The sequence below is a fragment of the Mugil cephalus genome, chromosome 10 (assembly GCF_022458985.1).
Source record: "Mugil cephalus isolate CIBA_MC_2020 chromosome 10, CIBA_Mcephalus_1.1, whole genome shotgun sequence".
NCBI classification, from domain to species: Eukaryota; Metazoa; Chordata; class Actinopteri; order Mugiliformes; family Mugilidae; genus Mugil; species Mugil cephalus.
Genome location: NC_061779.1, coordinates 65,641 through 87,654, shown reverse-complemented (window position 1 = coordinate 87,654; position 22,014 = coordinate 65,641). Strand labels below are relative to the sequence as shown.

The 22,014-nt window shown below is 49.8% G+C and overlaps 2 protein-coding genes across 2 annotated transcripts; one reads left to right on the top strand and one right to left on the bottom strand.

Annotated features, from left to right (window-relative positions):
* Window positions 1–102: 102 nt before the first annotated feature.
* LOC125014456 (fibroblast growth factor receptor substrate 2-like) lies at window positions 103–7,761 on the top strand. The gene is made up of 7 exons (XM_047595526.1): window positions 103–596; window positions 3,220–3,308; window positions 4,062–4,153; window positions 4,276–4,462; window positions 5,320–5,457; window positions 5,606–5,766; window positions 6,498–7,761. The coding sequence occupies exons 3-7, from the start codon at window positions 4,088–4,090 to the stop codon at window positions 7,527–7,529; spliced, it is 1,584 nt and encodes a 527-aa protein (XP_047451482.1). The 5' UTR covers window positions 103–596; window positions 3,220–3,308; window positions 4,062–4,087; the 3' UTR covers window positions 7,530–7,761.
* A 470-nt stretch (window positions 7,762–8,231) lies between these two features.
* On the bottom strand, window positions 8,232–20,713 carry nup160 (nucleoporin 160). The gene is made up of 34 exons (XM_047595525.1): window positions 20,554–20,713; window positions 19,333–19,441; window positions 19,044–19,254; window positions 18,700–18,922; window positions 17,977–18,167; window positions 17,654–17,890; window positions 17,246–17,343; window positions 17,087–17,171; window positions 16,935–17,003; window positions 16,768–16,851; window positions 16,433–16,603; window positions 16,229–16,328; window positions 15,980–16,145; window positions 15,767–15,900; window positions 15,519–15,679; window positions 15,303–15,439; window positions 15,148–15,230; window positions 14,915–15,065; window positions 14,766–14,835; window positions 12,958–13,056; window positions 12,712–12,831; window positions 12,488–12,583; window positions 12,307–12,401; window positions 11,503–11,599; window positions 11,266–11,371; window positions 10,045–10,205; window positions 9,904–9,964; window positions 9,708–9,818; window positions 9,445–9,568; window positions 9,274–9,372; window positions 8,848–8,989; window positions 8,647–8,772; window positions 8,462–8,557; window positions 8,232–8,383 (listed from the first exon to the last, which is right to left on the bottom strand). The coding sequence occupies exons 1-34, from the start codon at window positions 20,639–20,641 to the stop codon at window positions 8,288–8,290; spliced, it is 4,197 nt and encodes a 1,398-aa protein (XP_047451481.1). The 5' UTR covers window positions 20,642–20,713; the 3' UTR covers window positions 8,232–8,287.
* Between the last annotated feature and the right edge of the window lie 1,301 nt (window positions 20,714–22,014).

Below are 22,014 nucleotides of genomic sequence, written 5' to 3'. Positions count from 1 at the left end.
CACCTCTCTAATGGAGCTCTACCTGGATCAGAACCAAGTGTGTGTGTAGTTGTGTATTTGTGTTGTGTGTAGTTGTATTGTATGTATTTGTGTTGTGCCTGTGTTGTGTGTAGTTGTGTATTTGTGTTGCGCGTCCTGGGAGCGGCTCGGAAGTCCCACACCAGACGTGTTTGCGCGCATGCGTAGCAATGCGCACGCGCAGAATCGCACTGTGCTGCGCATGCGCAGTGCGTTGTTCGAGTGTCGGAAGTTTAGTAGCTTTAGCTCGACGCTAGCATCGGAGACGCGGACCGAGCTCATTAAACTTGGTTTTTAGGCAGAAAAAGGTTTTGCGGACGGAACCTCGAAGCCCCCAGAGATCCCCCGAGGACCCCCGATGGCTCTGGGCCGGTTTCCACTGTGTGGTTGAGGCGAACAGAAGCGTTAGCGGCGTCTGGAGAAGTTGTGATTGTTTTTTTGGCGCTGATGGAGGAGCTGCTGTAGCTAACGCTAAGCTAACGCTGAGCTAGCGCTGAGCTAACGCTAGCAGCTGGAACAAGTCGAACTGCTTCATCTAAAGTTTGGACGCTTCGAATCCAGCGCTGGGAAGGAGGCTCGTAAGTATGAGTCTGAGTCTGGGTCTGGGTTTAGGTCTGGGTTTAGGTTTAGGAGAGTCTGGGTTTGGGTTTGGGTTAGAAGGGTCTGGATCTGGGTCTAGGTTTGGGTTTGGGTTAGAAAGGGTTGAGTCTGGGTCTTGGTTCGGGTCTGGGTTCGGGTTTGTGTTGGGTCTGGGTCCGCTCACTGAGGCAACACTTTCTAACCAGCTGACATTACACCAACACACAGAGAAGGAAAAGTTCTCTGAGCTAATTAGAAGTTAATCAGCCTCCAGGTTGAACCAGGAACTGTGAGTCACACTGAGAGATGAAGTAAACAACCAGAGACCAACAGCCAGGCCTCAAAACAGACAAGTCATCAGATTAATCATCAGATTAATAGCATTAATAAACAGACTAATAATTCAATTAATAATATTCATAATCAGACTAATAATCTGATTCATTATCAGACTGATCCATGTCATCAATAAGTGTCCGACGCCTGTTTCCAATAATCTGAACTAATTGTGACTGATTTCTACCTTTGATTTCAGTCCTTACAGACTCGTTTATTGTTGTTTTCATGTCTTGTCAGAAGTCAGATGTTATTTTTTTGTTGTTATTCTGATTATTGGTCTCTGATCAGAATGACTCTAAATAAATGGTGTCGCAGGAGCATCTTTTTGTTTGGGGCTAAAAGTTTATTAATGTGTTGGAGCATCTGCTGATCGACAGTTTGATATTTGATCACTGATCATTTTGGACAAATAAATAAACTATTTTAAGCTTTCAGCAGTTTAAGGAGAAGTTATAGACATTTCAGGTGAGACACTACAGGTAAATAGGGTAAAATGTTTAATCACCATGAAACTTCTCAAGTTATTTACTTACATAAATAAAATGTGTTTTTGTGTTGTATAGTGTAAATGAGTTGCTATCTTCTCAGATGTGCACTAACTTGCACACATTTCCAGAACATAAATCTAAATACTGGCTAAAGCAAGGTTGAAATTATTGTTTCATTTTGTTAACGTATTAGATTTCCAGGTATTTACAGGGGGAATATTTGGAAATCATAAATCACAAAATACTGTCAATAGTCCAAAAAATAAAATTTTTGCCATGTTTTTAAGTGTAAAATGTTACATACGTCAGGTTGAATGATATATGAATATATCCCTCTGTAAATATGAATACATCTGAAAGGTTTGGTTTGTGTAAGAGCTACTGAAGTGGAGATTTCTGGAGAAAATGCCTTTAAAACTTTCACATTTCAAAATCATGTCTATTTTTATTTATTTATTTTGTATATTATAACAAAACCAAATCTACTCAAATCATTCGAAACCTATATCAACATATATAACGTCCCTCACAGACGGACACAGACCGGCAGAATATCCCGTCAGCCGCTTTAGAACCAATCACGTTTTTAGAACAACAGCACCAGCCAATGAGAGGGTGAGTTTAGCTTCAGATCAGCCTTTCACACAAAGGATATGACCATATTTGGATCCGACAGACTTCTGCAGGAGAAACACAGCTTCACAACAGCCCCTCACATGCTGGTCTTAGTTAAGCTCATGTGTTAGAGACAAGCTTCAGGGAATCAGTCAGTAAACTAGAGGCGCAGCACAGACAGAATGTATGAAGTGAGTAAACTAGAGGCGCAGCACAGACAGAATGTATGAAGTGAGTAAACTAGAGGCGCAGCACAGACAGAATGTATGAAGTCAGTAAACTAGAGGCGCAACACAGACAGAATGTATGAAGTCAGTAAACTAGAGGCGCAGCACAGACAGAATGTATGAAGTGAGTAAACTAGAGGCGCAGCACAGACAGAATGTATGAAGTCAGTAAACTAGAGGCGCAGCACAGACAGAATGTATGAAGTCAACATACATGTGCATTTTAAACTAGTTTGGTAGAAGATATGTTAATTAAGTGAAATAGCAAAAAATCTCAAAATTGATAAGTGGGTGCCTGATGTGTCTCACCTTAAAACGTTTATTAATTATTTGATAGGTGAAGTACAGACAGGCAGGTGAAGTACAGACAGGCAGGTGAAGTACAGACAGACAGGTGAACTACAGACAGACGGGTGAACTACAGACAGACGGGTGAACTACAGACAGACAGGTGAAGTACAGACGGGTGAAGTACAGACAGACAGGTGAACTACAGACAGGCGGGTGAACTACAGACAGGCGGGTGAACTACAGACAGGCGGGTGAACTACAGACAGGCGGGTGAACTACAGACAGACGGGTGAACTACAGACAGACAGGTGAACTACAGACAGACGGGTGAACTACAGACAGACGGGTGAACTACAGACAGACGGGTGAACTACAGACAGGCGGGTGAAGTACAGACAGGTGAAGTACAGACAGGCGGGTGAACTACAGACAGACAGGTGAAGTACAGACGGGTGAACTACAGACAGGCGGGTGAACTACAGACAGGCGGGTGAACTACAGACAGACGGGTGAACTACAGACAGACGGGTGAACTACAGACAGACAGGTGAAGTACAGACAGGTGAAGTACAGACAGGCGGGTGAACTACAGACAGACAGGTGAACTACAGACAGACGGGTGAAGTACAGACAGACAGGTGAACTCTGTGTTTTTGTTCCAGAGAACCTGTTAATGTCTCCAGACCAGTTCCAGCATGAACGTCCCTCTGGTTCTGAGGATGGAAGCAGAGCTACTGGAGCCAGGATCTAGGTGAGGACCATTATATTGGGGGGACGTCCTCCCCACCAACGGGACCCCGTCCCCTCCGAAAAGTCAAGTTCATTTAATTTATATCACCAAATCACAACAGAAGTAATTTCAGGTCACTTTTCCTGTCTGGACTGAGTCCGTTTAACGCAAACTGACAGTCAGAATAAAACCAGACTAGCGGTTAGCACGCTACGTGGCTAACATGTTGGTTACTATAGGGTGGAGAGGAGCTAACCATTGGGCTAAGTTAACATGCTCAGACCGTGTATTGTTAGTATATTAATCACATAAAGGACAAATTCCTTTAAACCAAATTTTTTAGACTGATTTGTCCAGAAGGTTCGTTGAAGGCCTAACCAGCTAACCGTCATTAGCTGTGTGATGGTAAGAGGTCCAACCTGAACATAGACACACGTCTGTGTACATTTACATGGCTAAGATTGTTTACATTGGTTTTCATTGACAAAGCAGCACCAGACGAAGCTCTCGGGCCTTTAGTCGTCTCTCTAAGGACACAACGTCTCGGGTTATTGGTTTATTGGTTATTGGTGTCATTTTGCCGACCTGTCTCCTGGAGAAAGGTTAGACTAGAAGAGAAGAGCGCCTCCTTCAGACTCATTTTATATTGCTAGCATTAATGCTAACACATAAAACACATGTGTAGCTACACGCAATGTAAACTGACTTTAGGCCCACATGTGGTCTGGGTCTCTGCAAGGTCCAGGTCTGGTCTTGACTCTGGGTGTGTTGCAGGTATCTGATGGTGCTCTGAAGACGCCATGGGTGGCTGTTTAAGCTGTCCAGAGAAAGAGTCCATTCCAGATAATCATCACAGCAAATTCAAGGTGAGTTCCCCTGGTCCTCTCTGGTTCTGTGATTCAATCTGGTTCTACCTAGTTCTGTCTGGCCCAGGTCTGGCCCAGGTCTGGCCCAGGTCCAGGTCTAACCTAGTCCCCTCTGTGCCCAGGTGACCAATGTGGACGACGATGGGAACGAGCTGGGTTCAGGTCTGATGGAACTGACCGAGGCCGAGCTGGTCCTCCACACCCATCGCCGTGACGACGTCAGGTGGCCGTACCTGTGCCTGCGTCGTTATGGTTACGACTCCAACCTGTTCTCTTTCGAGAGTGGCCGGCGTTGCCAGACGGGCCAAGGTAGGCTAGTTAGCTTAGCACACAGAGAATCTGTTCACACCATGGCCTGGAGTTTTTCACATTGTACCAGCTCTAACCAGCTGCTCCTACATCTGGTTTTAAAGTCCCTCTTCTTCTTCTAGTTAGCTTAGCATAAAGGCAATCTACTAGTTCCACTACAGGAGGCAGCATTCACACAGTTCAACCTTTGGACATGTTATTATCTGTAGTACAACCACTAGTCCACTAGATGGAGACAGAGTGTATTAGAGAGTCTGTCCAACTCAAATCATAGGCGGAGTGAAGAATCTAGAGTGTAACACTGTGAATGTCTTATTTTCCCCCATTAACGGCCTGGTAAATGTTATTGTCACTCAAATATCTCATATCATCCCAGCATAAGGCTCGGTTAACGTCAAACTTCATTAACTTGTGAAGAGATGTATCTAACATGGCGTCCATGAAACACATGACCAGCTCCGAACCAATCGACATAGAGGGACAGACTCTCTAATCTGCTGTGGTTCATAGTTGTTCATGAATCCTGTGGGTAGATTTTAAAGGACCCCATAAGATAATAAAAACTATATAACTATAAATATATTTGATGAAATTCTGAGACATGAAACGTTGGTCTGTTAGCATGAGGTTAGCTGGTTAGCTCCAGAGTTGGTTCTCTGGTTTCTAATGTTGCCCATGTACGATGAAGAGAATTCAAGAGAGATGAGTGTAAAAACACCTCAGCCCATTATATGACGGCAGACTGTTACAGAACACGGTCCCGGTCCCGGTCCCGGTCCTGGTCCTGGTCCTGATCTGAGTGTCTTGTCCTGATCTGAGTGTCTTGTCCTGATCTGAGTGTCTTGTCCTGTCTCCAGGGATCTTTGCCTTCAAGTGTTCTCGTGCTGAGGAGATTTTCAACCTGCTGCAGGAGGTGATGCACAGTCACAGCATCAGTGTAGTGGAGGAGGCTGTGATGGAGCCCAGTGGCCACCAGGGGGGGCTCACTCCTGCAGGTACACAACACTATTACACAACACAGTCCATCCACGGGGGGGGGGGGGGGGGGGGGGGGCTCACTCCTGCAGGTACACAACATCACACACTCTGAGCATCCTTTACAGTGTGTTGCCATGGTAACCGGTTCCCCCTCCTCCTCCTCAGCTCTGGGCTACTCGGTGCCCACGGTTCCCAATGGGACCAGGATTCCTTCTGTGGGGGAGGCGCCGTCTCACCCCTCCACCCGTCACCCGTCTGTAGCCAGCACCCGACTCCCCTCTGTGGGGGAGGAGTCCACCCACCCTCTACTGGGGGCCGATGAGGCGGTAAGAGACCCACAATACACACTACACTGCACAGGATACACACAAATCAACACTACACACCTTTACACCCTAGATAGACCCTAACGGTGTTTCCTCGTTAATGTTTAATGTAACCAGAGCTGTGATTGGTCCTCGTTAGTGTTTAATGGAACCAGAGCTGTGATTGGTCCTCGTTAGTGTTTAATGGAACCAGAGCTGTGATTGGTCCTCGTTAGTGTTTAAATGGAACCAGAGCTGTGATTTTTTCCTCGTTAGTAATTAAATGGAACCAGAGCTGTGATTGGTCCTCGTTAGTGTTTAAATGGAACCAGAGCTGTGATTGGTCCTCGTTAGTGTTTAATGGAACCAGAGCTGTGATTGGTCCTCGTTAGTGTTTAATGGAACCAGAGCTGTGATTGGTCCTCGTTAGTGTTTAATGGAACCAGAGCTGTGATTGGTCCTCTTAGTAGCCGTGTGTCCATGTTCTAGCTGATAGTTGTGGGTCAGTAGAGACGGGGTCAGGGTAACTGAGGAGACTCAGACGTTTGGACGACTCCTGTTCAGTCTCTGTTGATGAAAGTGAAGCAGGAAGTAGAAACTAAAACCAGACTGACCAGGTCCCAGCAGAGCTGACTCAGACCAGAGTAGACCACGTAGGCAGGGAACTGTAGGACTATGAACCAGGACTGAGAGATGCACGTAACACACACTGATGTCACATTGTGTTGATGTGTGTGTCTGTGTGTGTGCAGGTTCACACCTACGTCAACACTACCGGTCTCCTGGAGGACCAGCCCAGCCCCCTGACCGTCACCACCCCACTAGAGAGCCCCACATCTCCCCAGTCCCAGTGCCCCCCCACACCCCCTCCTCCCCCCAGAGTCCGCTCCGAGCCTGTGGTCCAGTCCGGGGGGGCGGACCGGCCCGAGGCCCAGGTCCTGCTGGAGCCTCAGGGGGTGCGCTTCGTTCTGGGTCCGACCCCCGTTCAGAGGCAGCTGATGGAGAAGAGGCAGCAGGAGCAGAAGGAGGCGCAGGAGGAGGAGATCCCAGAGACTAACGGCCACGCTGAGGCCCCTGCCGAGGCCGAGCCAGCCCCCCCACACTCCAATGGCTCCGCCTCCAGCCGCCGCCACCGCCCGCCCCCCCTCACCCCCGACCTGCAGAATGTCAACAACTCGGCCCAGCGGCGCACCGCCCTGCTGGACTACGAGAACCTGCCGGCGCTGCCCCCGGTCTGGGAGGCCAGGAAGCCGAGCTCGGAGGAGGAGGAGAACCTGAGGACGCCGTCGCTCAACGGCTACAGCCACCACCCGCCCCCCCACGGCCTGCTGCACCACTCCTACTCGCACCCCCTGTCGGCCGCCCTCGAGTCCTCGCACAACTACGTGAACACGGAGAACGTGACGGCGCCGCTGAGCGCCCACCGCCCCGACACGGGCCGGCGCCGCCCCGACGGACCCAACATCTTCAACTTCGACTTCCGCCGGCCGCCTCTGCCCGGCCACCCCGACCCCCCCAAGACCCTCAACTACATCGAGGTGGAGATGGACGGTGGCGCCGGGACCAAAGGCGCTTCGGACGGCAGCAACCCCCACACACCCCGGACCCCCACCTCCCCGCTGCCCCCCACCACCCCGACCCGGCGCACAGAGCTCTACGCCCTCATCGACATCGAGCGCACTGCCGCCATGTCCAACCTGCAGAAGGCCCGGCCGCGGGACGACGGGACGTCCCGCAAGACGAGACACAACAGCACGGAGTTGCCCACTAAGAGCACGGCGTGACTGTTGTCACGGAGACGGACTCCGACCAATGGGACGAGAGACAATGACCTCCTGCGTGGTCGCCTGAGCCAGAACCTGGTCCTGAGGCAGGTTCTGGTTCTGACCGAGTCCTGGTTCTGGTACTGATCAGTATTACTGAAGCATTCCATTTATCTTTTATATGAGTCACTATGTGCTGCTGTAACATGTCGACCCGGCACAATAAATGTATTTCTACGACGCCTGATCAATATCACACGACTCCTCCTACTTCACCAGGCCACTGCCTGTTAGCTTAGCATCAAGGCTAGCCTGCAGGTTAGCGTATGTCTGTGAAGGTTCTCATTCAGCCAGGTCATGTTATCCAAAAGGCAAATACTTTCTTAAAGACGTTTCACTGGAGTTGGATTAAGTTAGCATAGCCGCTAGCGTCGCGGCTGAAATGTAACCAGAGCTGTGATTGGTCCTCAGGGTGTGTCTCCTCTGTAGAGACAGGCTCAGGTTAACTGAGGAAATTTAGTCTCCATAGATGAAAGTGAAGCAGGAAGTAGAAAGACACGGTGCTGCCTAGTGTTTGGGTGGAGTTGCTGCTGAGGAGGTGATGACTCAGACCAGAGAAGACTACGTGGGTAAGTAGCGTAGTGCAGGACGTATGAATAAAACTTGATCTTTAGGCTTCAGCTTTGTGTTTCATCAAGTTCAGAGAAGGAAACGACGACTCAATGAAACATAACAAAACACTTTATTCAGTTCAGTAGAAAACGTATTTCCATCAGGGTTCAGTAGGGGGCGCCGTGAGCCGCCAGCCTGCGTCGGGTCACCTGCTCCACCACCCGGTGGTACTCGTCCAGTTTATCCCGCACTCTGGTTGAGAGCTGCAGACGCAAAGCATCATGGGTAAATGAGTCCAATTGTGGGAGCAAAGCATCATGGGTAAACAGGAAGTGACTTACGTTGCTGTGAGTCTGCGTCTCGTTCAGAGCTTGTAACAACTGATCGATGGACGTGTACGGCAGCCATGAGGGTGGAGACGTGGAGGACAGAGGCCTCTGGAGACGACATGTCAACAACACTGTTAAATGTCCCAGAGTCTGTCTCATGTAGGGATGACTCCTCTGGTGTTAAATGTCCTTTTTACCTGTATTCCAAAGTACTGGTGTCCTCGTCCCAGGACAGCGTCCACGTACTCCAGCACCAGCTCAGCAGCTGCTTCCAGGAGGTCAAAGTTGAGCAGGAGACGCAGCAGAGACGGGGCGTCCAGACGCTGCAACACGTCAACAACATGTTTAGCACTCGCTCATGGGTGAATGCAGTGTCTCCACAGGTGTGTCTGTGTTACCTTGTAGGATTTTACCAGCCAATCAGGAAGAGGGACACCATGTGACAGCAGCTTGTGGACGATGCAGCGGTGATGCTGTCCGTTACTGGACGGATACCTGTCCAGGTAGGACGCTAGCAGCCGCCACGCCTCGTCTGCAGCGCTGAGGACACGAAGACACACAATCAGCGATCAATTAGATCCCGAATATAGTCCTAACGGTCATGACTCGACCCTAAGAACCCTAACGGTCCTGACCCTAACGGTTCTAACGGTCATGACTCGACCCTAAGAACTCTAAGAACCCTAACGACCCTAACGAACCCTAACGATCATGACTCGACCCTAAGAACCGTAAAGACCCCAAGAACCCTAACGACCCTTAGAACCCTAACGACCCCAACAGTCACGCGTGAACCCTAACGACCAGTGATGCCTGAGTCTCACCTGGACTCTTTGGTGTTGACAACTGACAGCTGATTGGCAGCCAACCAGCTCCAGGCTTCATTCTGAGACTCCTCCCCTCCAAACTGAAGCTTGATGCATCTGAAATGATAAACGTGAGGTGAAACGAGAGCTGGAGCCGATAAAGACGACGCCGTCTATCGTTAGACTCACTTAAAAGTCAAACCCTCGAACACGTGACTCAAGTTCAGGCCGAAGCTCCGACACAGAGTCAGAGCCGAGTCAAAGAGTCCGTTCTGGACCAGCAGCGCCACCAGCTCCACCGCGGACGCTCCACCTGCACATGGACAAATATAAAATATATAAACACAGTAATATGTAAATGTAACATATAAACACTGTAATATATAAATATAAAATATATAAACACAGTAATATGTAAATGTAATATGTAAATATATAAACCAGGTATGAACCTGCGATGGCGGCCGACGGGGGGTGGTGTCTGGCGAGGGTGAGGCGGCTGCGGGACAAAATGTATTCCTTTTCCAGGTCGTCCAACTCCAGGATGTCCACCTGACGCTTGGCTGGAGACAGATTAGAGGTTTAGACTGGGGGACAAGTCTCTGTCTGTCCACGCTGAACTAATAAAGGTTTATTTTGAATAGTCACCTGGTTCAGAAGAAAACTCTCCATCAGAGTTTCTCTTTGGAGACGCACCAGGACGATCGTACTGAGAAAGACAGGGACAGACACAAGGGTGAGGAGGACAGAGGGACGCTGCTGCGTCTGTTAATGTCTCTGTGTCCCTACCGTGGCTCCAGAGGACGGCTGGACGATCCAGGCGTATTCAGGCCTTATGAGCCGGAGACAGTTGAGAGCTGCCAGGAAACAGTTGACTTGTTTCTGGAGACCGAGCAGAGTCCGGACCTCGCGTCCCAGACGCATCCCAAACTCAAACATCACCGTCCCAGCTGGACACACGGGGACAGCGAGACAGTTACACACAAACACAGATCTGAGTGTGTCCCCAGTGTGTCCTCTGACTGTGTCCCCAGTGTGTGTCCCCCGAATGTGTCCTAAGAGTGTGTCCTAAGAGTGTGTCCTGAGTGTGTCCCCAGAGTGTGTCCTCTGAGTGTCCCCCCGAGTGTGTCCCCAGTGTGTCCCCTGAGTGTGTCCCCTGAGTGTGTCCCCAGAGTGTGTCCTCTGAGTGTGTCCCCAGTGTGTCCCCTGAGTGTGTCCTCTGAGTGTGTCCCCAGAGTGTCCTCTGAGTGTGTCCCCAGAGTGTCCCCTGAGTGTGTCCTCTGACTGTGTCCCCAGTGTGTGTCCCCCGAGTGTGTCCCCAGTGTGTATCCTCTGAGTGTGTCCCCAGTGTGTCCTCTGAGTGTGTCCTCTGACTGTGTCCCCAGTGTGTGTCCCCCGAATGTGTCCTAAGAGTGTGTCCCCAGTGTGTCCTCTGAGTGTGTCCCCAGAGTGTGTCCTCTGAGTGTGTCCTCTGAGTGTGTCCTCTGAGTGTCCCCCCGAGTGTGTCCCCAGTGTGTCCCCTGAGTGTGTCCTCTGAGTGTGTCCCCAGAGTGTGTCCCCAGTGTGTATCCTCTGAGTGTGTCCCCAGTGTGTCCCCTGAGTGTGTCCTCTGAGTGTGTCCCCAGAGTGTCCTCTGAGTGTGTCCCCAGAGTGTCCCCTGACTGTGTCCCCAGTGTGTGTCCCCCGAGTGTGTCCTAAGAGTGTGTCCCCAGTGTGTATCCTCTGAGTGTGTCCCCAGAGTGTCCCCTGAGTGTGTCCCCAGAGTGTCCCCTGAGTGTGTCCTCTGACTGTGTCCCCAGTGTGTGTCCCCCGAGTGTGTCCCCAGTGTGTCCCCAGAGTGTGTCCTCTGAGTGTGTCCTCTGAGTGTGTCCCCAGTGTGTGTCCCCCGAGTGTGTCCCCAGTGTGTCCTCTGAGTGTGTCCCCAGAGTGTGTCCCCTGAGTGTCCCCAGTGTGTCCCCTGAGTGTGTCCTCTGAGTGTGTCCCCAGAGTGTCCCCAGTGTGTCCTCTGACCTTTCCTGTAGTTGTGTCTGCAGACGTGGAAGGCGTAGAGCAGCTCGTAGTAGTTGTGGGTGAGAAGATCTAAACCTCTGGCTCTGGACTCGATGATGTTCACCACCTGTCAATCACATGATGTCATCAAGAACAGTTCACCATCAGCTGATCACCAATGAACACTGAAGGATCAGCTGATCACCAATGAACACTGAAGGATCAGCTGATCAGGGACCCATGAATGAACAGCTGTACCTCGTCGTGCAGGTTCACGTACGGGAACTGGACTAAATCCTGAAGCTGAGACCGTTCACACAGAACCACGACCAGCTGACGGAGACAATCCAGCTGCCTGTGGACAAACAGGGGACACTGAGCAGGCAGAACCAGGTGTGTGTGTCTCCAGGTGTGTGTGTGTGTGTGTGTGTGTGTGTGTGTGTGTGTGTCCAGGTGTGTGTGTGTGTGTGTGTCTCCAGGTGTGTGTGTGTGTGTGTGTGTGTGTCTCCAGGTGTGTGTGTGTGTGTGTGTGTGTGTGTGTGTGTGTGTCCAGTGTGTGTGTGTGTGTGGTGTGTGTGTGTGTTCCAGTGTGTGTGTCCAGGTGTGTGTGTTCGTGTGGTGTGTGTTGTGTGGTGTGTGTCCAGTGTGTGTGTCGTGTGTGTGTGTGTGTGTCCAGGTGTGTGTGTCTCCAGGTGTGTGTGTGTGTGTGTGTGTGTGTGTCTGTCTCCAGGTGTGTGTGTGTGTGTGTGTGTGTGTGTGTCTCCAGGTGTGTGTGTGTGTGTGTGTGTCTCCAGGTGTGTGTGTGTGTCCAGGTGTGTGTGTGTGTGTGTGTGTCTCCAGGTGTGTGTGTCTCCAGGTGTGTGTGTGTCTCCAGGTGTGTGTGTGTGTCTCCAGGTGTGTGTGTCCAGGTGTGTGTGTCTCCAGGTGTGTGTGTGTGTCCAGGTGTGTGTGTGTGTCTCCAGGTGTGTGTCTCCAGGTGTGTGTCTCCAGGTGTGTGTGTCTCCAGGTGTGTGTGTGTGTCTCCAGGTGTGTGTGTCCAGGTGTGTGTGTCCAGGTACGTACATGCTGGTGTCCGGGTTCTGGGTCAGGGCAGCGTAGGCTTCGTTGTTGTGTCCCAGGTCCAGATGATGTTTGAATATTCGAGTCCACAGAGCAGCCTGCAGAGACACCTGGACATGAGACACATGGACCATCCCTTCACAGAAGACACCCTCTGTCACCTGAGACCCTCCCCCCTCCTCACCTGGCTGTTGCTGTCGCTCCCGGCCTCCGTTATGGCTAAAGAGGACAACTGGATGATGAGTTCAGGTAGACCCACGTCCTCCAGGAGACGCAGCACCTGGGACACAGACCTTCAATGATCAGGGACAGACACCTGGACATGTGCTCAAAGAGACGTTTCATTGTAGCTGGTTTTAAACGTCTCCATCCTTTTAATGTCCACATATCCCCTGTCTCCTGCTCTACCTTGTTGTAGTACTGCAGTCTGGGGGTGGACACATTGTCCTCGTCCTCGCTGCCCGTCAGTCTCATCAGGAAGTCCTCCTTCTCCACCTCGGTCGCTGCCTCCTGGAAACACTGCAGAGCCTGATGGACCAACAACGGAGACAGCGCGGGGCACATCAGACAGAGAGTTGGAGGACAGGTAGAGGACAGGTTAGAGAGAGCTGGGGGACATGGACGGAGGGACGGGTAGGGGACAGGGGGACTCACCTTCTGTCCCTCCCCACTGGCCAGGTAACACTGTCCCAGGATGAAGCGACAGGAGCCGATGTTCACCTGACACCACGGACCAACCAGCCTCACGTACTCCTGCACACAGGGGACACAGGTGAGACTGAGGACACCTGGGACACATATGAGGGACCCCAAGAGGGACATCTGGACACTAGGGTTAATGCAGACCTCTTTTGTGTTAGTAGATGTGTCATTTTTAGTGGGCGGGGCCTGTTCTTTAGTGGGAGGGGCTTAGTTTGAGGCAAACTACAGGTGCCTCAGACACTCAGGACCCAGAGTGGACCGGACCGGACCAGAGTGGACCAGAGTGGACCGGACCAGAGTGGACCAGACCGGACCGGACCGGACCAGAGTGGATCAGAGTGGACTGGACCAGAGTGGACCGGACCGGACCGGACCAGAGTGGACCAGAGTGGATCAGAGTGGACCGGACCAGAGTGGACCAGACCGGACCGGACCGGACCAGAGTGGATCAGAGTGGACCGGACCAGAGTGGACCGGACCGGGCCAGAGTGGATCAGAGTGGACCGGATCGGACCAGAGTGGATCAGAGTGGACCGGACCAGAGTGGACCGGACCGGACCATATTTCCCGTAGGAAATAACAGCGGATGGACCATGTGACTGGATGAGCTACAGCTACACGTGATAGAGAAACCAAACTAAACACATGAATGAAAGAATGAATGAATGAATGAATGAATGAATGAATGTGTGGGTGATGTTGTGGGCGATGTGACGATATTAAATCGTGAACGATTACAACGTGACAACGATCTGTCAAACTGCAGAGATCGTCGAGGGCACGTTCTATAAAGTGCAGTTCTATGCTGATGCACCAGACGTATGACGTCATCAACGTGACCGACCAATCACAGCGAATTAGGGGCAGTGACGCGGTTTCTTACCCGCCTCCTTGTTTATGTGTGTAGCCGCATGGAGACACGGCTGAAAGCCAAACGGAGTTGGTCACTAAAAACAATCCACTTCCATTATATGGAATTGGTTTGGATTTTCCTCAACGGCTGAAACGCAGCAAATGTTCTGCACAGAACCGGTTCTGTGCACAGAACCGGTTCTGTGCACAGAACATTGGCCAAACAGCGAGGAGCCCGGCAGCACCGGCACGGCAGGAGGAGGCAGCAGCTAGCGTAAGGGTTAGCGTAAGGGCTAGCATAAGGGCTAGCACAAGGGTTAGCGTAAGGGTTAGCATAAGGGTTAGCATAAGGGTTAGCGTAAGGGTTAGCGTAAGGGTTAGCATAAGGGCTAGCATAAGGGCTAGCATAAGGGCTAGCATAAGGGCTAGCATAAACAGTCACCATTAACACAGGAACTCAGTGTGACAAATGAAGTGATGGAAAGAGGTAAAACGAGAAGTTACCGTTTATCTAAAGATCTGTCACCGTTCAAGACGGGAGAAAACTTTCTGTTACTACTTTTGCAAGAGTTCACTTTATTAGAATGTTGTTGTTGTTGTTTACCTTAAACTTCATTGTTTGCACATGCAGGAAAAACTGCAACTACTTAAAATAAAATCTATTAAGAAAAGTTCTTTGGACTAAATTGTCTGTTTCCCTTTTTTCAATTTAAGATCGTGATAAAATCAAAATCGTGGTTTTATTTTTAAAAAATCGTGATATGATATTTTTGCCGTATCGAAGCTGCATCATGTTTGTGTTACTGTGAACAGAACCACCAACACACCTACATACGTGTTTTATATCTGGCTTATGATTCTGTGAAGACAGAGGACAGAGGACACCTGTCTCATGAAGACAGACTCACCTGCAGCTGAGTGTACTGACAGTTGGCCATGAGACACTCGGGGAACTGGAATCCAGGGTTACTGGGCCACCTGGGACACTGAGTTAAGATCATGGACAATGAGGACAATGATGATGGTTAGAATTATTGTTGCTATAGAAACAGGATACAGCAGCTGAGCCAACAGCTGGACAACGCTGGAGATCACGTGACTCCAGACGAGCTGAGAAGACGTCGTCTGCTGAGACAAAACCTGAGACACAATCAACTTCCTGGCAGACGTCTGGTAGAAGAGCTCCACCACAGTCTGAGGACCCAGACCTGTAGGGACAGACCGAGGACACCATTAACAGGGACAGAGGAGGACACCGTGGACAGGGACAGAGTGTGTAGAGTCTCAGACCTGAACGGGCGGAGGACATGGAGGACACAGGGGACACAGTGTCCGACAGCTCCAACACTGTGAGGTGCTGCAAGTTAGCGTCTCTGCAACATGAAGACAAAGACATGTTCAAATGTCCATATGAGTTGATATTTGACATTCAGCCGAAGACTCACAGCGTATCCATGGCAACGGAGGAGGACAGGCTCTGACTGATGTGTTTGAGGAGATGATAGGAGGACAGGAGGTGGGACGTCCTGGGAATCAAGTCCTGCTGGAGCTGCAGCAACTGGGCCCCCCCACCCAGAAACACCTGGGGGACATGGGAAATTAGCATGTAGCCTGCTAACCTGTTAGCGTGTTGACATGCTAACAGGTTAGCGTGTACGTACGTTGTCCCCAAAGCGCAGGTAGATCTTCTGCAGCAGCAGCAGGTCCCTGAGCAGCAGAGCTCTGGTCAGAGTCATGTGAGAAACAGCCTGACTCAGCAGAGACGCTGCACAGCTGCTGCTCAACAGCTGGGACACGCTCATCCTCACCAGCAGGCTGTCCCCTGGAAGACACAGCAGGACAGCGTCAGTCCCCACGGGCCGGGACACGGCCTCGCAACACGGACCTGGACCGGTCATCGGGTTCCTACCTGCAGCCGTGGGCCCGTCTCCTCCGACCTCTGAGTCCGTCTCCAGGTCCAGCTCCCTGAGCAGAACCATCATGGCCGCCGTGGGGTTCCGTACGTTCTGCAGCTTGTTCTGGACGTCGACGATGACATCATCACTGAGGAGGAGGAGGAGACAGGTGAGGAGGAGGAGACAGGTGATGATGAGGAGACAGGTGGGGGGGTCATGTGACTGACTTGTCGTTACAGAGCATGCTCTCCAGGATGAGCTCTGCCGCCCTCTCTGGTGACTGCAGGTACTCCAGCGCTTTCTCCATCTCGTACGCCATCTCCCCAGAAACCGCATCGCTGACCAACCTCAGGCACTGGACCAGCTGCAGGACGTCCCGGCCCACGTCAGGGTCTGAGGACCAGAACAACAACAACAATAATTATTTATTCACTCATTTGTTAGGGGCTGTCAGCCATGGGGGGGGGGGGAGGTACCGTCAGTGATGGGCGTGTCGTCCTCTGAGAACAGGTACTGGTCGTAGGACAGGTACAGGTGGTCCACAGCAAAACACGGCAGGAGGAACGACATGAAGCCCTGAAACACAGCAGCAGACCCCTCAGATCCCAGTCCTGGTCCTGACCCCCCTCAGATCCCAGTCCTGGTCCCGACCCCCCTCAGATCCCAGTCCTGGTCCCAACCTTTCTCAGCAGACAGGCCATGCCGGTGTGGTGGCTGACGGTCAGTCCCACAGGAGTCGACTGTACCTCCTGGTACTGCAGACAACAGGAGTAGAACCGGGACCAGAACTCCACCTGAAGCTGACGGTACTCCTCCTGAGAAAACTCAAACTCCGTCACACTGCTCTGCAGCTGGAGGAGGAGGGAAGGATGGAGGAGTAGGAGTAGGAGGAGGAGGAGGAGGAGGAGGAGAGGGTGGGTCAGAACACCATCAGAGATGCAGAAGGTCCTAGTTCTGTTCTTCTGGTTCTAGAACCAGACTCATCTTCATCACCTCATGAGAACAGAGTCAGTACCTCGGTCTCCACGGCAACAGTCACCTCCTTCTTCAGAGACTCCCACGACAAATCAGAGACCCTCTCTGAACCCCGCCGGTAGATCTGGACCAGAAACTCATCATCATCATCACCATCATCATCATATTCATCATATTCATCACCATCACCACCAGGTGGGGTCTCACCTGTAGAGCTTTAACGATGGCTGAAGCAGTGAAGCGTAGAGGAGAGAAGAGAACCTCCAGATACGTCTCCTGTTCAGAAACATGAACGTAATTTATCTACCAAACCTTTTCTGTGCACATGGAGGTGGTTCTATGGAAACACTGAGTCCTACCCGGGGGTCCATGTCCACCCCGACGTTGACTTCTTCTTCTGGTGGAGGCTGAACAAAGACCTGGTTCCACTGGCCCCCCGTGTTGCTGTAAAATACAGGGCCAATAATCACCCTGGTTCCAATAACTGGTTCTGCTCAGGGTCTAGTCTCAATACTTACTGCTCATAGTTGATATACTTCACTACGGCGGCGTTGGATTCGTCCACCCACACGGCCCAGACATCGGAGGAGGTCAGAGTGAAGTCCACCAGAGTCTCCTGTTGACAGAGACACCGTTCAACATTCATTCATGATTGTCTGAGCAACAAAGACCTGGAGAAGGAACATATGATGGAGCCGTGTGAAGCTCAACAACCACAGAGGAATCTGTGTCTTCAACTCTGAGTGGATGGACACAATTATAGGATCTGTCTGTCCAGTCCAGAGGACAGAACTAGACCCTGAGTTTCTGTGAAGCCGGGTTTCCATAGACAGGTGGGGGTGGTGTGGACGTAGGACGTCTATGGAAACCCAGCTTTAGTTCAGCCTGAGGCCGTAGCTCTGGCTCTGGTAGGTGACGGCGGTTACCTGAGTGCTGAACAGGGAGGAGATGTGTTCGAGGCTGTAGCGGTTGTTGTCGGTGCCGACCAGCTGCAGGACAGTGAACTGTCCTTTCTGAGGGACAGCGAGGTAAACACAGAGACAGAGGCCGGTGGTGGAGGAGAAGGCCAACCTCAGACGATGAGCCTGACCCGGCAGACGCTTCACTCCTTTACTCACCGGCATGTACTCCAACATGTCGGCCTCCAGCAGACACGTCTGATCCTGGGGACATGGAGGAGGACTGGTCTCAGTGGGACACATCATGGACACAGATTAAACGTCCGGTGTGAAATGATCACAGCTACAACCTTGAACGACCACATGCGCAGTCTGTGATCCTGACAGAGGGCGAAGATGAAGGTGTCTTCCTCCAGCTCGCGGACGGCCAGACTGAGCACCAGGTCAGCCGGACTCTGCTCCCCCCGGATGGCTGAGGGCATCCAGCCGGAGAGTCGGGTCATCATGGAGCTCCTCTTCAGCTCCAGCACCGACACACTTCCTGTATGAAGACGGAGATCAGAAAAGCATTAAAAGAAAGTTAACTGGACTGGAGTTTGTTTGGAGGAGCTTCATCGGTTCTAGTCTGAGGTTTACGTAGGAAATGGGGCTGAGCACTAAGAAAAGGAACGCTAGGCTGTTTCGCTGTGAGACCCTGCTGAGCTGCCACAGTATCGACACTGGCTGGGAAACACTGATTCAGAGTTGAGGGTGATTTTCATTTTTTTTTTTTGATATGAACCTGTGACCCTTCGAACCCCAAGCTGGAAAGCAGCACTGACATGTTAGCTATTAGCATCTCCATTAGCAAGCGCTTTGGAGCCTCCCAGACTCTGACAACCAACCAACAGCCAGGCTAAACTGGGCCAGTCCAGATACTGAAGCTGCTTGTTTTATTTTTCATTTTTCTTTTTACTGTGGTTCTGTTTAAAGAATCCAAACACTTGTGGTTCTGATTGGGTTTGCCATCCTCTCTATGATGTCTGCTCCTGTATGTTATGGTCTGGTTAAAGGACGGACAGAGCAGACTTTACCCTGAGCGTCGTGAGGCGGTAGAGTCACCACCATGATGCCTCCAGCAGGTGAAGCCAGAGCGAAGTGAGCCTCTCCATGGAAGCTGAGCCAGGCCGTGGAGGTGATGGGACTCCCTGTCTGCCCCGCCGAGCTGGGGATGATGGTGCTGTGACTCGGGTCCTGCAGACTGTGTTTGCCCACATCAGTGAAGATGGACTGCATGTGCAGCTCTGTCACCAGCTCCTGGAAGAGAAGCAAAAATGACTTACCCAACCTAAAATAAAAGCGCGGTGTTATTATTTAACAGTGAAGTCAGGCCGCCCCTTCAACAGATGGTTGGAGCCTCAGTCTTGATGCTACTTACGCTGCGGTACATGCGCGTTGGGTGAGGCAGCACCAGCCTGTGGACGCTCTGATTGGTGGAGATGAGGATGAAGACATTGTTGAGTGTCTCGTGGACACTGACTCCTCCAGGCAGAACCGTGCAGTGGATGAACCTGAGTTTGACGGCGTTGTTGAGCAGGTTGGTGTCCAGACACTGCTCCACCAGCTGCACCGAGTCTCCTGACGTAGACCTGCAAAGAGTCACAGCGTAAACACGTAAACACGAGCCCAGTCACTGCAAAGCTGATGCATCTGCAGAGATCACTGACCAGCGGATGAATCGGTGACTGGTCACAGACAGCAGCTTCCCGCTCTCCTCATAATGAAACGCTCCGGCGCTGTCAGCAAACTTCACACTTCCAGGAAGAGAACTCACACCTGCAGAGAGGAAACTAAATGTCTCAGATCTGAACAGGGAGCTGTTAGGACAGAGTCTCTGCAGGTTTCAACAAGTCAAATTTAAGACTTTAAGACAATAATGAATACAACTTCACATCCATACTGGCAAAAAGGAGGTCTGGAGTTACTTGCAAAACATACAAATTAAACCACAGTTCTTTCACATTGGAATACGAAATGCCGAACCTAACTTAAAAACAAAAGAAGCCTCTTTATTGTGAACTAATATTTGTTCAAAACTCAGCGTCAACTGATTAGTCGCTTCTAGCAACCACAGCTTTAACAAGCGTTACTGTGTGGAAACAGCTCATAATGTTACGATTATATTCAGCTCAGTCTGAACAATTGGCTCATTAGTAACTTACTCGTTAGTAAGTGTTGTATTAGCAAAACTTGGCGCCCACAGCTACTAACCAGCTGGTTCTGCTCGATAAACACTTTACTTCTGTTCTGTAGTTGATGTTATAGTGTCCTCAAAAATCAAAACATTTAAAAGTGAGACTGAAGTTTAAACATTTGTTTTAAATTACATTTTAAAGACCTTTCAAATTTGCATTTAAGACATTTTATAATATTTGAAGAGAATTTTAGACATTTTAGACTTTTTAAGACCCGTGGAAGCAGGAACCACCACCAAGAACAAGGACATGGTCATTTCCACAGGTCCAAGTCTCTTTATTCCTATGTCTATGTCTAGTTCATATGTTCTTTCTTATCTTGAACAAAACAGATCAATAAAGTGATCTTGAATCTCGAGATAAACATAGACAGACACAGATAAAGACAAAGACAGACATAGATCGATAAACATAGAAAAACATAGATAGATACTTTATTTAACCCGAGGGAATTATTATTAATGAGTTATTATTGATCATCAACAGGAAAATAAAATGGTCCAGGTCACAGGCTAACAGAAGCTAACATGCTAAGTGACGCTAACAGTTAGCATCGCAGTCCCCTGCTGAGCCGTTCAGACTAAACTCAATGAGGCTAATGCTAACGGATAATGCCACAGGACTAACGTTAGCATCCTGTGCTAGCTGCTCTCAGTGTGTGCTAGCGGACGACAAACAGTCGTAAGGTTTTACCGAGGTTCACGGTCACTTCTCGGAATCTCTGGACAGATTCTCTCTCAAATCCACAGATTTCTATGAAGCTCCGCTCCAACGCCGCCATCTTGTCCTCATGTAGCCGCGCGGAGCTTTCAAACCGCCTCCTCCTTCTTCTTCTACTGTTCTAATAAAAACACACTGCTTCAGCTTCTTCTTCTTCTTCTCTTAAATGGCGGCTGGCAAACAACTTTCAGGTGCATTACCGCCACCTAGACTTAGCCTCAACTTTATTGATTGTATTCTACTGAAACTGAAACTAAACCACCTACTGAAACAGGGTGTGGTTCTGGATAATCTAAATCCTATAAAATTCTTCTTCTTCTTCTTCTTCTTCTTCTTCTTCTTCTTCTTCTTCTTCTTCTGCAGGCTAGATGCCTTGTGGCATATTGCTGCCTCTCACTGGTAACGTCAGTACTTCGAAGGGAGAGAACTCGTGCAGTTGTTATACTTGTTGTTATGCTTTAGGGTTCAAGTGCTTCAGAGATATATTGTCTATTCAAGAGTCTGAACCCAGGAAAAAACTGCCCAATTTGCTCTGTAAATACCAGAGACACTCTATTAAGACGTGTTCCACCATCCCATCCTCATGTTTTCCCATCTTTCAAAGATCCCACACCAAACCAAAACGTCCTAACTTGAGTCTTGTCATAATTACCGGTTGTCTCCTTCCTTTTCCAACATAGCACTGTTTAGCTGTTACGTATGGAGAAAAAAGTGTTGTCCTTTCTCCTCATTCCCCCACTGCTTCTGCCACCGTGCTGTAAACCTGTGTTTGATGCCAGATCACCACTCATTCACATACATACCAACACTGATTCTGAGCTTTATGTCGTCATATTCTGGAATGAAAATATCAAAACCAGATCTACCACTCACCACAGTAATCTACAGTACAAATAAAACAGACAAAAAAGAACGACAACTTTGCTGTAAAAGGCAACAAATAAAGGCCTTTTATGTATGAACTTATGTTTATGAATGTAAAATTTCGCCAGTAATAAAATGATATGAATGATGAAGACTTCATTGGTATTTTGCCTTAAATCTGTTAAAGTCAAAGAGCCCGAACAACACATTCCCCAAAACAGCTTTAAGGTTGTTTTTTGTTGTTGTTGTTTTGTTTTTTTGTTTTTTCATTATTCACAATAAAATTTCAAATTTCACTACAGAGGCTCTGTACAATGTGGCAGTGCCAAAATAAATGAATAATAGAAGTGTACCGAGAAGAGGGTAAATCCTGGACAGGACCCATCTTATCCAAAGCTTCAGTGATGCCTGAGTAGGACACCTACTGGTCATTGTGATGTAGTGCATTGGAGAGAGAGAAATAAGCACTGTGGCTTTAGAAACATCTTGAATCCTTCTCTCCAATAGACATTTCTGGGCTCACTTCAATGATTACAACATCTAACCCTTCCACTTGTCTTCTAGACCACA

Coding starts and splice junctions, on each gene's coding strand:
- LOC125014456 (XM_047595526.1), top strand. CDS start 4,088: ATGGGTGGCTGTTTAAGCTGTCCAGAGAAAGAGTCCATTCCAGATAAT. Junction 4,463..5,319: donor GCGTTGCCAGACGGGCCAAG/GTAGGCTAGTTA, acceptor TCCTGTCTCCAG/GGATCTTTGCCTTCAAGTGT. Junction 5,767..6,497: donor TACTGGGGGCCGATGAGGCG/GTAAGAGACCCA, acceptor GTGTGTGTGCAG/GTTCACACCTACGTCAACAC.
- nup160 (XM_047595525.1), bottom strand. CDS start 20,641: ATGGCGGCGTTGGAGCGGAGCTTCATAGAAATCTGTGGATTTGAGAGA. Junction 17,172..17,245: donor AAGTATATCAACTATGAGCA/GTAAGTATTGAG, acceptor TGTATTTTACAG/CAACACGGGGGGCCAGTGGA. Junction 12,584..12,711: donor GACTGCAGTACTACAACAAG/GTAGAGCAGGAG, acceptor TCTGTGTCCCAG/GTGCTGCGTCTCCTGGAGGA.